The sequence below is a fragment of the Pantherophis guttatus genome, chromosome 3, assembly GCF_059756535.1.
Source record: "Pantherophis guttatus breed Tessera chromosome 3, ASM5975653v1, whole genome shotgun sequence".
Classification (NCBI taxonomy): Eukaryota; Metazoa; Chordata; class Lepidosauria; order Squamata; family Colubridae; genus Pantherophis; species Pantherophis guttatus.
The window spans coordinates 82,370,776-82,386,042 of NC_142065.1; the positions used below are offsets into that span (position 1 = coordinate 82,370,776).

A 15,267-nucleotide genomic window follows, 5' to 3' on the forward strand; every position below is an offset into this window, starting at 1 on the left:
TACATTTCTTTATTTCCATACAGACCTAAAATGCAACTCACTCTATGACTAGGGTCTGATTTTGTAATTTATTTGGAAATACCACTGCAGGCCAGTGAACATTGTCTTCAATAAAAAGAGGGGAAACACCAGCAGTAAATATGATTTGTATTGTTCTATTTCCAAACTTCACTAGGGTATAATATGACTCAGAACCGAGATGAAACAAACATGATTTTTTAAAAAAATGATAAAAATCATTACTATCACTCCTATGAGAATCCTTCAATTACAGAGTTGATTATACATACCAAATAAAATGTCAAAATAACAAAGAACTTGTATGAAAATTTACTTCACATTCAATTATCAGTATGAAAGGCCACTCAGAAATTTCAAAACATTATTTTATTTTACTGATCATCAACATAGCTATTTTAGTTTGAAGCTTGTATCATAGGTTATTAGTATGGTTCATAGCACATCAAACTGAATTTGACATTTTTGTTCACTTACTGATTCCTTCTCAAGCACCTGGGATAGGCAGATGTGAATGTTTGATAGTGTTAAAGGTATCAGGGCAGGATGTAAGCTGTTCTATTTAAGTTGCCTTCTGCAATTAACTGATAGTGTTCAAGTGGTACTCCAGTTGTTTTGGGATTGCACCCAGGTGCCTATTACTATTGGTATTACCTTTGCTTGCTTTTGCCATAGTCATTCTATTTCAATTTGCTGGTCTTTGTTATTATATTAGCAAAGCAGCTGAAATTAACTAAGAAAACTTTCCAGAGACTTCATGTTTTTCTTTGATTTCAATACAAATTAGTCATGGACATATGCCTGGCTGCTTTCTGTAATTAGCCAGTTATTATGTCCCCCTGATTAGCCACATCATATCCAATACTTTTTTTTGACAAGCATCTTCTAGTGCAATTGTGCTGCAAGCCTCAGCCACGATAGGTTTACAAATTCTTGCCTCCAAGAATTTATTTTTCCAAGCCCCACTATTTGTTTGACATACCACTTTTTTGATTTGTGACAAATAGCTATCTTTGTTTACTCCCACCATAGTGCATTCTGCTTGGATAAAATTAAGAAACTATTTGATAGTACTGCAATAATGGATTATGGAAGTTCTTATCTCCCAGTCTGGGTTCCAACCTATAGTTAAGTATTCTAGAATAATAATTCTGTTTTCCGGTTCAGGGTTATTTGAAAGTAAAGTGAGAAAATGCATATGAAGCAATCTGAATGCTCCTTCTTGGAGCATTAAACGTGACTGTTCATAGGCAATACTCCGCTTTACATCGCATTGTATATCACGCCTACTGTCAGCATATGTATCTTATTTATATAAGGGTTTGTTGCAAAATAAAATCATTACAACATCAAGGCATCATGCAGGGTAACCAAACAAAGTCCGTACTGGCCATATGCCTTTAGTAAAGTTCAGCGCTGGAGAAAGTCCCAGAAGGTTTAAAACTCATTCTTCAAAGAGTATTATTTTCCATGTATCTGATGTAGAAAGAGGTCAGATTGTAATGTTCTCTATTCCTCCCAAACCAGATGGTCATTATTTCCATAATGAGGACATCCCAGATTTAGAGCAAGTCATCCATCTACTATCCGGTCTCCCCTACTACATCATCTCCACTGGACCATTTCGCTGATGACCATTCCTGCCCTCGATATGTTTGAGCCAGAACAGAACAATCTAAGCTAATCTTTATACTGGTTGACATCAGTATATATTTTTTTAAATGCCATCAATTGAAACATCTGCATGAAGTTTACTGCAGGTGGTAGGGATCTGATCCAAACATATATTGTTGTAGCTTTGGACAACACAAAAAGCAAATGTCTTTGTGTCTTAATTATGTGCCTGTTTCGTTTTCTCTCAGCACTGAGGCTCAGGTGATCACTCGTGTTCTTATGACCTCACAAATGGGACTCTACATGGGGCTGCCCTTGAAGGAGGGGTGAAATGCTACCAGTCCAGACCGGTTCAGCCAAACCAGTAGCGATGGCGATGCGAGGCTCTGCCCACCCACCCAGTGAATCTGGCTTCAAAAGGTCACAAAATCTTTGCTTGTCAGAAGGTCACAAAAGGTGATCACATGACCCCGAGATACTGCAACCATCATAAATAGGAATCAGTTGCCAAGCGTCTGAATTTTGATCACATAACCATGGGGATGTTGCAATAGTCATAAGTGTGAAAAACAGTCATAAGTGTCGTTGTAACTTCAAACGGTCACTAAGTGAACTGTTGTAAGTGGAGGACTACCTGTACTACTATATGCCATGCGGAGTGGCCATCTGATGGGAAATCACTCCGAATCAAAACTTTGCTACCGTACGATTGGTGAATGGTTCTGACAATAGCGAGACCCACATTAAAACTCGTTCTATGTTGCTCAGGATTGCCCTAAAGGTAGAACAGAGTAGAGTTGAATAGAGACATAGCTGTAGTATTTTCTACTATCTTGATTCATTTTATCATAAAGCTAAATAGAACAAACTAGATAGAATATCTAATTAGGCTTTTGCGTAAAGTTGCTCCAAGCAGTTAAATGGATTCTTTGTGAAGAATTTCTCTCTGAAATGCTGTGGTGAGCCTGCTTTCTGGATGGCCTGATGCAGCTGCTTTTCCAGGTGGTCAGTGTGCAGGTCTCGGTCTATGTCTGAGTCTGCACAAACACTTCCACTGCGACCGCTGGCAGAGTGAAGGGGTTGTGCGACGAACTGAGAAAGCCTTTGACGCAACTGCCTCAACATTTTGAGAACAGATTGTACCCTTGTGCCAACACAGTGCAAAGCACCCTTTCAGGAGATCTGCCCTGCCTAGCAATTCAGGACAGAAACTGCTTAATTTGTGATCCACAGAAATATGGGAGAGAACAGCCAAAAATATCTGTGTTTGGCTTTGCTTTTCCATTTATTTTTGAACAGACACACGCATCTTTTTTTTTTCTCTAAAAAAAGAGACAGGTTTGTAAGCAAGCTAAAAGATTTTGCTTAATTTTCCTCATCGGCACCGCAGCCTTATTCTTATTTTCCATTACAATAGAGGTGAGTTCCTAGTCCAAAAGGTGTGATTTTCATAATTCTGCTCTACATAGCTGAGGACTGCTAAGATGGGGAACTCCACAGCCAAAACTGTCTACAGAGAGCGTTCTCTGCCATGTCTTACATAACAAAAACTCAACAAACATTTCCTGAAGAGATTTCAATATAAAAAAGCTCACACCAAAAAAATTCAATCAATAGGTAGACAAACTTCAACTTTTTCAGTACAGAGAAGTAATTCAAGCAGTTTTTTCCCATGTTTACTCTTTGAATGGCATGCAGTGGCACACTCTGAATGGTAGGACAAGAGCACAAATAAATCAGCTTTAATGTATATTTAATAACTTTTCCCTTTTGTGACATTAAAATGAAAATTTAGCATCCTGAGAGTCATAATCAAGGCTCTCTTGGGCATCAGACCTTATACTAATATAAGGTTCTTAATGTTACTTCCTGTTATCCAGTAATTGCTGGATATAAGGAGAAATTTCCTGACAGAACAATTAATCAGTGGGTCGACTTGCCTCCAGAAGTTGTGGTTGCTTCAACACTGGAGGTTTTTAAGAAGAGATTGGACAACCGTTTGCCTGAAATGGTGTAGGGTTTCCTGACTGAGCAGGGAGTCGGACTAGAAGACTTCCAAGGTCGCTTCCAACTCTGTTATTCTGTTATTTCAAATTATATGTATAATTATGTGTGTGCCTTTAGCCAGTGCAATAGACGATTAGCAAAATATTTCACAGTGATTCTTTAAAAAGCCATTTTTCAAACTAAGTGCTCATTACATAAGGTACACTAAAGCCCAAATAAAATTAATTTCTCTTACCTGGAAATGCTAAACATCCAATCATCAAAGCAAATGCTGGAAGGATACAATATGAAGTCATTTTTGCCACGCCTTAAGTTCCACAATTATCTCCTTTCAGCCGCGCTTTGTACCAGCGGTGATCTTAGAAAAGGATTAATGGGGATTCTTTGAAAGTTGTCCAGCCTTTTAATGACCTGCAAAAATGTTCAAAAGCCAATTTTAGAACATTGCTTAAGCAGACATGATTTTCCGTTACCATTCCACAAAAACAAAGACAGCCAACTTATTATTTTTTTTTAAATCATACTTTATAAACCATCAGAGAGAGCAACAGATTGTCCTCTTGTCAAAAACCTACATTTTCTCTAGCTTCAGGGTATAAGTCAGGGGTGTCCAATCTTGGCGATTTTAAGACTTGTGGACTTCGACTCCCAGAATTCCCTAGTCAGCCATGGTTTTAAAATTGCCAAGGTTGAACAACCCTAGTATAAGTCAAAACCTGCTACACTTCTGTGTTCCTGATTCAATGGAATGCCACAAATGAGAAGGTAAGGAAACTTCCTTAGATAAGGAAAATGGTTTTAGAATTGCTCTCCTTTTAATAACATATTGTAGGAAAGTCATTATGGTGTATTAAATATTTATACTTAGATGTCTAAATTATAAGTGATCTAAATGTCCTTTGTTGGTTCAAAAATTCAATTGGAGCACTATAATTATTGTTTAGGTTTTTTAAAAATCCTTTTGAATAGCTTATATAAATTATAGTAAATTACAATATTTTAAAGCATCTGTGTCAGGGGTGAAATTCAGCCGGTTCTATCCAGCTTGGGCGAACTGGTAGCGGCAGCTGCGGGAGGCTCCGCCCACCCACGCGGACGTCATGATGTCTCTTTTTTGAGACAATTTTCAGCCTCTGCACATGCACAGAAGGCTTTGCGAATGGGCAGACGATGTGCGTGCAAGCAAAGCGAACTTTCTTGATATTCCTTTCACATTTTATATTTTCATTTTGCAGGACACTGTTAGGTACGAAGCACCAGAAGCACACGTTCAGTTAAGTTGATTTATTGCTCATGCCTATACACAAGAAGCTAACGGTCAGCACTAAATTAGTGCTAGGTCAGAGTTAATGGAATTCAAGAGGATATTGGACTTAGACCACTTGTGGCAACGTAGCAATTCTAGGCCGATTCCTCTCTTAACTCTGCCTCCATGCTCTGCCTGCTCTTCTTCTACAGGCATGCCATAAAGAGCCTTATCTCCAATCCAAAAGGTTCCAGCAGGCTTATAAATCAAACCAAATCAATCAAGTAATAAATGCAGGCCATCAGAAAGAGCAATTTTGCTAGGGTAGGGGTAAAAAATGTTTCGTCCAAAATCTAGCAACCCAATGCTAAAACTGAATACATTACGTGATTTTCTTCTTTTCCCCTTGTTTTGACTTGCCCCTTAAAATGACAACAGGACATCCCTGTCATAGTCTCAAAGATTTTTTTTTTAAAGGACATCCTTTAAAATCTCCATTCTGGGTTGTGTTTGGATGTTTTTGTTCTCAGTGACTGTAGTTTCTTTCTTGATAACCTCTCTTGGTATTCTCTTGTACTGTACAGGTAGTCCTCAGCTTACAACAATTCGTTTAGTGATCATTCGAAGTTACAATGGCACTGAAAAAAGTGGCTTAAGACCATTTTTCACACTTATGACCATTGCCGTATCCCCATGGCCACGTGATTTACATTCGGATGCTAGACAACTGATTCAGTTGCAGTTATGATAGTGGCAGTGTCCCGGGGTCATGCAACCTTCTGACAAGCGAAGTCAATGGGAAAACCAGATTCACTTAACAAGCATGTAACTCATTTAACAACCGCAGGGATTCACTTAAGAACTGTGGCAAGAAAAGTCGTAAATGGGGGCAAAATCATTTAGGGCATTAATTTTGTAGTTTGTTATTTTATTATAACAAACTTCAATCAAGTTTTTAGTTTAACTCCGTTAATAAATCAATAAATGCTAGACGGCTAAATGGTTTAAACATGTCTATGCTGAGACAAAGGGAAGACTCAGAGAACTCCAGAGATTTCAAACAGAATGCTAAATGCGAGTATGGTGATATGCATGCTTGACATTTCAACACATTCCCCCCCACACACACACACACAAGCACATCGAAAGCTTACAAGGCAAGAAAAGACAAGCCTTCTCCCTGATACGTTAGCCATGGTTCTCTGTTTTTCTTCTCCTCCCTTCTACACACACAGATGCACAAATTAAAACCATCATTCTGTCCATATGTAGTAGAAGAACATTTTGCTGTTGACTTTAGAACAAAATAATATGTTCTTCACAATGCATACCAAGCCTAACCACAGATTTACTGGAAGTTCATCGATGGGTTTCCAAAAGTAAAAACATGTGAGGTATATGAAGCTAGATATGCTTCTTTTTTTTCTTTCAGAAAAGTAAAATCCTTTTCCAAACAGGAAGGCTGCATTTATTCTCCTAACCGAATACAGAATCAAATCTAGAAAATTGATTTTTCGCTGCCCTGAAATCCTATTTGAATGAAGGTTGATAAATAAATGTTTTAAGAACACACACACGGGAAAATAAATACAGGTAGTCCTCTTTACAATCATTTGTTTAGTGACCATTTGAAGTTACAATGGCACTAAAAAAAGGGACTTATGACCATTTTCACACAACTGTTGCAGCATTTCCATGGTCATGTGATTTACATTCAGATCAGAATGTACTTCTACTTACCTTTACTACTGGTTTGGAATGGGGCCGCGCGCTCTCTCTTGTTTCGCACACATGCACGCTCTTCTGCACATGTGCAGAAGCGTTCTGATGACGCCGGGGTTGGTGGGCAGAGCCTCCCGCCAGTTTTACTACCGGTTCTATAGAACCAGTGCGAACCGGGGGCAACCCACCACGGATTCAGATGCTTGACAACTGACTCATATTTATGACAGTTGCAGTGTCCTGAGGTCATGTGATCCCTTTTGCAACCTTCTGACAAAGTCAATGGGGAAACCAGATTCACTTAACAACCGTGTTATTAATTTAACAATTGCAGTGATTCACTTAACAAATGTCTCACTTAGCAACATAAATTTTGGGCTCAATTGTGATTGTAAGTTGAGGACTACCTGTACTGTTTTGATGCAGTGTGTTCGGCTGGAAGGTGGAATGATGAGAGCAATGCTAAGCCATCAGTCAAAAGGTGGCATCTCAGGGAAACTTGATTTTGAAGATTAGAAGAAATAAGAAGAAAGGGGAAAGGGAATGTTGGAAATTAGTTTGGCTGGGTAAGATTGAAAAAGAAAATTGGGAAGGACACTGGGTGGATTGACTATTGTGGTTCTAGAAAATGGTGGTGGTGGAGGGGAAATCATGATTTCTATATCTCAGAAGAAGCAAGGTGTGAAGAAATAAGTACTTACTAAATGTCAACCACATGAGTTCCCCATGGTGATTTTGGAGGCAAACTCTGGATTCTTCCACCCTGGGTGAGAACCGGGGGAGTGGGAGAGGACTGTGCTTTCTGGGATGGTAGTTCTTTGGGCAGTAATTGTGGAAATTGGATGGTTGGAGAGATTTTCCTTCCGAGGAATGAGAACCTCCAAGGTGAGGTTCTCCAGATAGCAAAGATCTGATGAGAGCAAGTCCGAGGAAGGTACAGTATAAGAAAACTGGGGTTAAGAATGTGGTTTATCCAGTGGAAGTAGCTAAGTGGTAAACTGCAAAATGGGAAAGATGATACAACTGTCAGTTGAGCACACTTCTGGGAGCTTGAGTCAAGGAACAGTAGGTAGACAGCAGAAAGTACCAGAGTTGCAAAGAGCAAAGGAAAGGAGGGGTGCACGGGGAAGCTTTGATGGGGAAGAGAAATTGAAAATTTGGGATCAAGTCCCTGTTCTGGCCCCTCAACCTCTTCCCAGGATCCTATAAATTGAAGACTCTAGATATGAAGTTAGATACCAGGCAAGCAGGAGTACTGCTGATTGTACCACTTGCCCTGATGCCTGACGCTTTCCCTACCTAAGCTGCTGGATCTCATCACTGAGCTGCTAGCGGATTCCCCCCTGGCATTAGGTGGTGGGGAACCTCCAAGCCATGGGATTGGGATTTATTTGTGTTTTCAAGGCCTCCATGACAACCATAGGTTGCGTCAAGTCATCACAGGCCCAGCATACAATGGGAGGGAACACAATTAATCTACCCTTTACTTTGGAGCAGCTGGAACTTGTTTGGAAGGAGGCGGATAGGACGGTAACATAACTCACTCCCTTTTGAGAAATGGTGAGTCAGAAAAACTTTCTTCGGGCTTCTGTGATCATTTTGCCAGGCAAGATGTAGACAGATTTGTTCATATCTGTTGTGGATTCGAGGTCTGCTGGACAGAATCCAATGAGACAATAAGGCTGATGTCTTGCAGGGTTATCGGAGACAGGATTCTCTATGGGATGAGCTCCACCAATGTGAGATGGATCCTTGGCTCTCTTCCCTGGTTTGAACTGCTAGGGAGGGAACTGAGTTCAGGAACTGGTGAATGCCTCTTTGACAGAAGAAATAATCGTTTTGGCCCTGGAAGAGAGATGGTACACCTTTCTTCAATAGACCATTCCTCAAACTCAGTTACTTTAGGCAACCATTGCCCTAACCTTCTTTACAGAGGAAAAGTTATAGAGAAGGTGACAGGCATCCCTAAATGAAATGAATTAACTGGATGTCTTCCAATCAGGTCCAGACCCGAGGACAGATCAGAAATGATATTGGTTACTCTTATGATCCAATGTGAACACCTCTCCTTGTCTTGCCAGTTCTCCCAGCAGCATTCAATACCAACTATCAATGGAGGAATTATTCTTCTACACAGAGTGTGATTTTAGAGCAATTTTGCTCTTTCCAGAGTAAGAGATTCAACTGATATGTTTGGGGGAGGACCTCTCTCCTAATTGTTTCAATAGCTATTTAAAATAGTCACTCACGCCCTTGTCACCTCACGCCTGGATTATTGTAATGCTCTCTACATGGGGCTCCCCTTGAGAAGCACCCGAAGGCTCCAACTGGTCCAGAATGCGGCCGCGCGGGTGGTAATGGGAGCAATGTGGCGCTCTCATGTAACCCCCCTCCTGCGCGAGCTGCACTGGCTCCCAGTGGTCTTCCGGGTGCACTTCAAGGTTTTGGTTACTATCTTTAGAGCGCTCCATGGCTCAGGACCAGGGTACTTACGAGACCGCCTCCTGCCACCAATAGCCTCTCACCGACCAGTTCGCTCCCATAGAGCGGGACTCCTCAGGGTGCCGTCGGCCAAACAATGTCGACTGACGGCCCCCAGGGGGAGAGCCTTTTCTGTGGGGGCACCTACCATCTGGAATGGGCTTCCCCCGGAGTTACGAAACATCCAAGACTTACGCATATTCCGCCGTGCCCTGAAAACATTTCTATTCCAACAAGCTGGTCTGGCCTAACTCTCCCTTTTTAATTGGCTTTTAAACTGGCTTTTAAATTGGGTTTTAAACCTCTTTAGATAAATTTGGATGTTTTTTAATCTTTGAGCCTAAATTACTTAATCTGTTTCTTAATAGTTTTTAACTTCTATATGTATTTGTATTTATTATGGCTGTTCACCGCCCTGAGTCCTTTGGGAGTAGGGCGGTATACAAATATGAAAAATAAATAAATAATAAATAAATAAATAAAATCGCTGGGGGAGACGATCCATCAGGTTGGGGTGATTTATCATCAATAAGGTAATGATACCTGGTTAGACATTCCTACCTATGTTGATCAGGAGATGTGATGGAAGCCTTGATGTGCTGCTTGTGGGAGACAGATGGGATGGAACAAGCTTAAAATGAATCCCGGTCTCTTTTGTCAAAATTTCCATGGTTCCAGCAGGGCAGTTCCATCTTTAGCTTTAGAACGAATACCTCTTCCCCAAAGAAACAGGTACCCAATTGCAGTTTTTCTTGTATTTAAAATTCCTGCTAGATTGGCAGATGGAGGGCTGGAGGCTTTGTACGCTTTCTAGTAGTATATTGATTGTGACCTTTCCTGAATGCATTGTGTGGCAATAGTGTATCATGCCCTTTTCATCTTATATTTGGACTATAGCAATTCATTTTACATGGGGTTGCCTTAAGACAAGTCAAAAGCTACCGTGTTTCCCCGAAAATAAGCCCCTGTCTTATATTTTTTTGGACCCCAAAATAAGCACTTGGCCTTATTTTCGGGGAGGTCTTATTATTTTGGGGCATGTGGAGCAAGACAGGGATCCTCTTGCCATTTTACCAGATTTCCAGCTCTGTCTCCCTAACCTTAACCAGAGGAAATGGCAGGGACCACTTGCGCATGCAGTTAAATATTTTTGGGAGGGCTTATTTTTGGGGGAGGGCTTATTTTGGGGGGGGGTTTATTTTCGGGGAGGGTTTATTTTCAGGGAGGGTTTATTTTCAGGGGAGGGTTTATTTTCGGGGAAGGACTTATTTTCAGGGAAACACGGTATACTTGCACAGAATGCAGCAGCCCACCTATTGCTGTCTGGTTCCTGCTTCAGCAAAGTAACACTTATACTGCAGAAGCTTCACTGGCTATCAGTTGGCTTCTGGGTCCAATTCAAGATGCTGTTCTTTACTTACAAAGTCGCTTATGGCTTTGGTCCTCACTACCTTTTGGACCAAGGGGAATCTGCTCATTGCAGGCAGATTGTATGCAGGTTGGCAGGGCAAGTTGGGGATACCTCCCCAAAAGGTTAACTGGGTATAGCTCTGGCCGCAGAACTTCTCAGTCACAGCCCTGTCCCTCTGAAAGAGTGTGTCCTGTAGGCTTGGAATGACTCCTCCTTATAATTCTATCAGGCTGGCTTTTTGGAGCAGAAGGTGCTATATAATTGGGGACAGTTTTTTGGGTGATGATGGATGGCAGTAGTAGGATTTAATTTTTGTGTGATTTATTGTTGCGGTTTTACTGTATGGTTTTATGGGTTTGACAAGGTGGCCTACAAATACATGGAATAAGCAATAAAGAAATAAAAATAGTTCTCAAGCTATTGAACAAGTTGCTAGTCCTCATCCTCATGTAAACTCATGTGCATGTACATTTTAAAGAAATATATCAAGAACAGGAACTCCTTATTTAAGTCAGCCACCAAGGACCTGGATCATGCAGCAGGGATCCAATGATGTCAGTGGAAGGGCCCCAACATAATTGCCAAAGGAATGCTCTTAAACTATATTCAAGGGGCAACATTAAATTGATTTATTAAAATATATACAGCATGTCATTATGATGAATGGATTGTTATAAGTTGTGTTTCCCATTTTTATTCTCTCCGCCTCCTCATCTATGGCTCAGTAACATTTATATTTATCTCTATTACTTGCTAAGGATAACCACCTGAAAAACATTAAGGCAAGTTTGCAATTGCCCACCTTGCAAATGACATCTTTTTGTTATTAGTAATGAACAAAAAATAGACAAAATCTGCAGCCTTCCCAGAAACATATTTCCAAAGAGCCTTTTAAAATTAAAACCAGCCCAACAGCTAAATCATATTATAGTTTTTAAATTCAGAAGGGCATTAACCTTGGCCCATTTTAATGTTCTTTTTAACCAAGTCCTGAAAGAGAATTTTTTAAAAAAAATCCATATATGGATGAATTATGCCATGTGTTCCCAATACCATCAAATCAGCATTTTATGTGCTCCTTCATTATTCATTTTATATGGACACTTGTCTCTTCCTTATTACTGCTATTGTTAAGAGTCGTGGTGATACAGTGGTTAGAATGCAATATTGCAAGCTACTGTAATTCTGCCAACTGTCGGGAGTTCAATTCTGACTGTCGGTAAAATGAGGACCCAAATTGTTGGGAGCAATATACTGACTCTGTAGACCATTTAAGAGTTCTGTAAAGCACTTTGGAGCAGTATATAAGTCAAAGTACTTTTGCTATTAACAGATTACCCTGCACATACAGACTTACTTAAAACACCTATCCTCAGATAAGAACTCACCTATCCCTCCAAAGTTTGCATCACATTTGCAAATGACAGAATTAATATCTGATTGAATGCTTTTCCTTTATAGCATATAAATCCACCTGTGTTGTTTTCACTACTTTTCTTTGTTATGTTACATTGGACTTTCATTATTTACAATATTCTCCCTCCCTAATAAAGTTAATCTAAAATTAAGTACCCGGGGGGTGGGGTGGGGAATCCATTTGGGAGAAATTCTGTGGAAATCTATCCAACCCACTTCACGGTTCTCTGTGTGAACATTTTTTTAATTATTCAGAAGTCAACTTGCAACATAGAACATGTATGTCCCTATCAATCTAGGCTTGATGAGTAGACAAGCATTTCTTTTTTGGTCTTCACTTCTCAAAAGGCTACTCTTATCTGACTCCAAATCCAGCACTGATTTTCAGAGAGAGCAAGAAAGAAAGAATGCCGACTCTATAGCTAAATGATTAACCATACAGCTGTACAAGTTATCTGCTGTTACAATGGTTAGTGAACCAAACACCTCCAATTTTCACATCAGAAATCACCATTTGGTAAACAAGAGTCAGAGAGCAAAGAGCTTCAAAGCTGAGGAGGAGAAACAACAACCAAAAATCTTTTGGCTCAAATCCCAAGGATTTGAACCTTACAATTGGATATCTAGGCATATATAAGGTAGTCCTCAACTAACGATCATAACTGAGCCAAGAATTGGTCCCATGTCATGAAGGGCTTTAAGGGTTAAAACCAGCACCTTGAATTTACATTCAACCCCTTTTCTAGCAGAATCAAGGTAGGATAATTGGATTTGCTCTTCTCACATGATCTTCTCTGCACACTCTTATGTTGGCTATATGCAGAATAACTATACTACGATATGATAATCAATGCAGAGGAATGTAGTATGGCAAACTGCAGTTCTTAAATTAGTCTCTTAGCCTAACCTCAAATCCTATTTATAAAGGACCAGCCAATTCCTCTGTTAAGAGAACTCTGTTTTCTCCTTAAGTCTGCGATGGAAAGAGAAAAAAGAGGGCTCAGAGTGAAAACAGTTGTCCCCCTCTGATTTTCCTTGTCCATTTGTCATGAAACCCTCAACAGGTTATCCCAGAGAAAATGCAGTCCTATCCTGGTTTGTTTCACTGCTACATCAAAATCCAATAATCTCTCTTATGGCAAAACCAAGATTCTTCTCACATCTTAAAAGACATATTAATGAAACAAGATTTTCACGGATTGGAATCTGCTACAAGAAATGCATGAAGTTGACTTTTCAGATGGCATAAGCAACACTATAAACATCTGAGAGGAACCAAAGAAACAACTAATTTATAAATTATCAACCCAACCTTCCCAGCTTCTTAGCGGGGCAAATGGCCAGATATTCTTCAGACCATGAACAAAGCCATCAGAAACACTAAAGTTGACACCCGTGTCAATTTTGGAAAACAATGAACAGAAGAGAAGAATAACTAGCTACAGAAGTTCTGAACAGAACTCCTTGAATAGGAAAATTGTAACCAGGGCTTAGATCACTCTTTCCTTAAGGTCAGTGTATAATACAGCAATGGTCTTCTTTGTGGGACAGGAAGCTCTTCTGAGGGGGCATAAAGAAAGAGTGGTTATGGGAGATAATGCTCTTCTGACACTCATTATCAAAGGGCACAACTTTGCCACCGCTTGGCATCAATAGGCTTTTACCATGAATGCTTTTTAGATGCCGCCTCGGCCAATAAACTACCGTCCAGGAAAAAAAATGTAGCTCACACATGGTGACACCCAACTCCCACGTTTTTGACCTGATCTCACGCAATCACATTTCTGGAAAAAGTTCCTGTTTGCTTCCATGGTTCTCTTTAAAAAATTTTTTTTAAAAAAATCTCTATAAAGTCTTAAATCCAGGCATTTTGCAAAGCAATTCTAAATTGTAAGAGTGCAACCCACAATTGATTGCAATGACATCTGTGCTTCCATCCAGGGCATAATGCAAGATTGGGATAAAAAGCAGAGTTTTCATATGCTCAGTTCTTTGCTATATTTGCAGATAGTAGCCATGCAGTGCTAAAAATCTTATTTTCTCTGCAGCCAGAAAGATCAGCCACATGTTATCCTGGCTTAAAGATGCCAAAAAGAAGCCAGCCTATCTTCTGAATCCAAGGTCCACCAATGGAACTCTCAAGACAGAGTCAAAGCACGTGTAACTACTATTCAAAGAGTCATTTGAATTATTATGCCTAATCCCCATCCAGAGTTTGACTTTTATTGGATTTATTTGTTTCCTTCCCATGTTTTTTAAACCATTACAATTTGTGCTCAGAATGAGGGCCTTTTTTTCCGATGGGATGAGAATCTAATGCTAGCATTCTTTTAAGTATTGCACCCAGGGGTGGGATTCAAAAATTTTAGCAACCAGTTCTCTGCCTGGTCGCTGGGTGGGCGTGGCCATGGTGGGCGTGGCCTACTCAGCCTCCTGCACCATGGCAGGGGGGCATTTTTGCCCTCCCCAGGCTCCAGAGGCTTTTTTCGAGCCTCCAGGAGGGCAAAAATAGGCTCCCCCGGGCTCCAGAGGCGCTCCGGAGGCTGGAAACAGACCCATTTACGGACTTCCAGTAGGCCCATTTTTCGCCCTCCCCAGACTCCAGAGGCTTTCCTCGAGCCTCTGGGAGAGCGAAGACATCTCCCCTGGGCTCCAGAGGCCCTCCAGAGGCCAGAAACAGCTCATTTCCAGACTTCTGGGAGGCCTATTTTTTGCCCTCCCAGAGCCTCGGCCGGGCCCTGCACTTACCTGGCATCCAAAATGGGCCATGTGGAGACTCCTGGGAGGAGCGGGGTGGGCAGGGCCAGCCAGTCCTTGCAACTACCGGCTCGGCAAACCAGAGTAAAATTAGCATTCGGTTCACCGAACCAGTCTGAATTGGGTGAATCCCACCCGATTACACATTTCTTACAAAAGATTTTCTTGTGGTAATTGATGCTGCTGTTGTTTCAGAGAGCATGTTTTCTATATTGATCTTTAATTTTTAACATCTTTTAGAATTACAGAGCAGTTCTACATAAAATCGATTTTTTTTTAAAAAAGAATTGTTAAACTATGATGCCCAGTACCACACAAGCCCACCACCAGCAAAGAAGAAACAAAACACTATTTACAGATCCTGGAATATTTTGTTTAGGTTATGTTTTTAATGGAATTAAGTCAATTCATATTTCCCAGACTAATACATGAATCAAAAAACAATTATTTATGTGTTTTATTCTTCTCTAGGCTTTGTGATATAGTTTTCAGTTCAAACTCCGGCAAGTCAATTGTCAGATAATCAGAAGAAAACAACCTGATATCAAGAGATGGATGAAAACCAGGTCTCCTGTCTGAAAGGAAATGCTGACTA

General features: G+C 40.4%; 1 protein-coding gene across 8 annotated transcripts in view; it reads right to left on the reverse strand.

Moving 5' to 3' along the window:
* The window catches only part of TGFBR3 (transforming growth factor beta receptor 3), a 151,575-nt gene that overhangs the window by 114,989 nt on the left and 21,319 nt on the right, over positions 1–15,267 (reverse strand). For all 8 annotated transcript variants that reach the window (XM_034437215.3, XM_087889969.1, XM_034437217.3 and 5 more), the window contains exon 2: positions 3,875–4,050. In XM_034437215.3, the coding sequence (XP_034293106.2) occupies positions 3,875–3,935 (61 nt within the window). In that variant the 5' untranslated portion in view covers positions 3,936–4,050. The remainder of the gene's footprint in view (positions 1–3,874; positions 4,051–15,267) is intronic.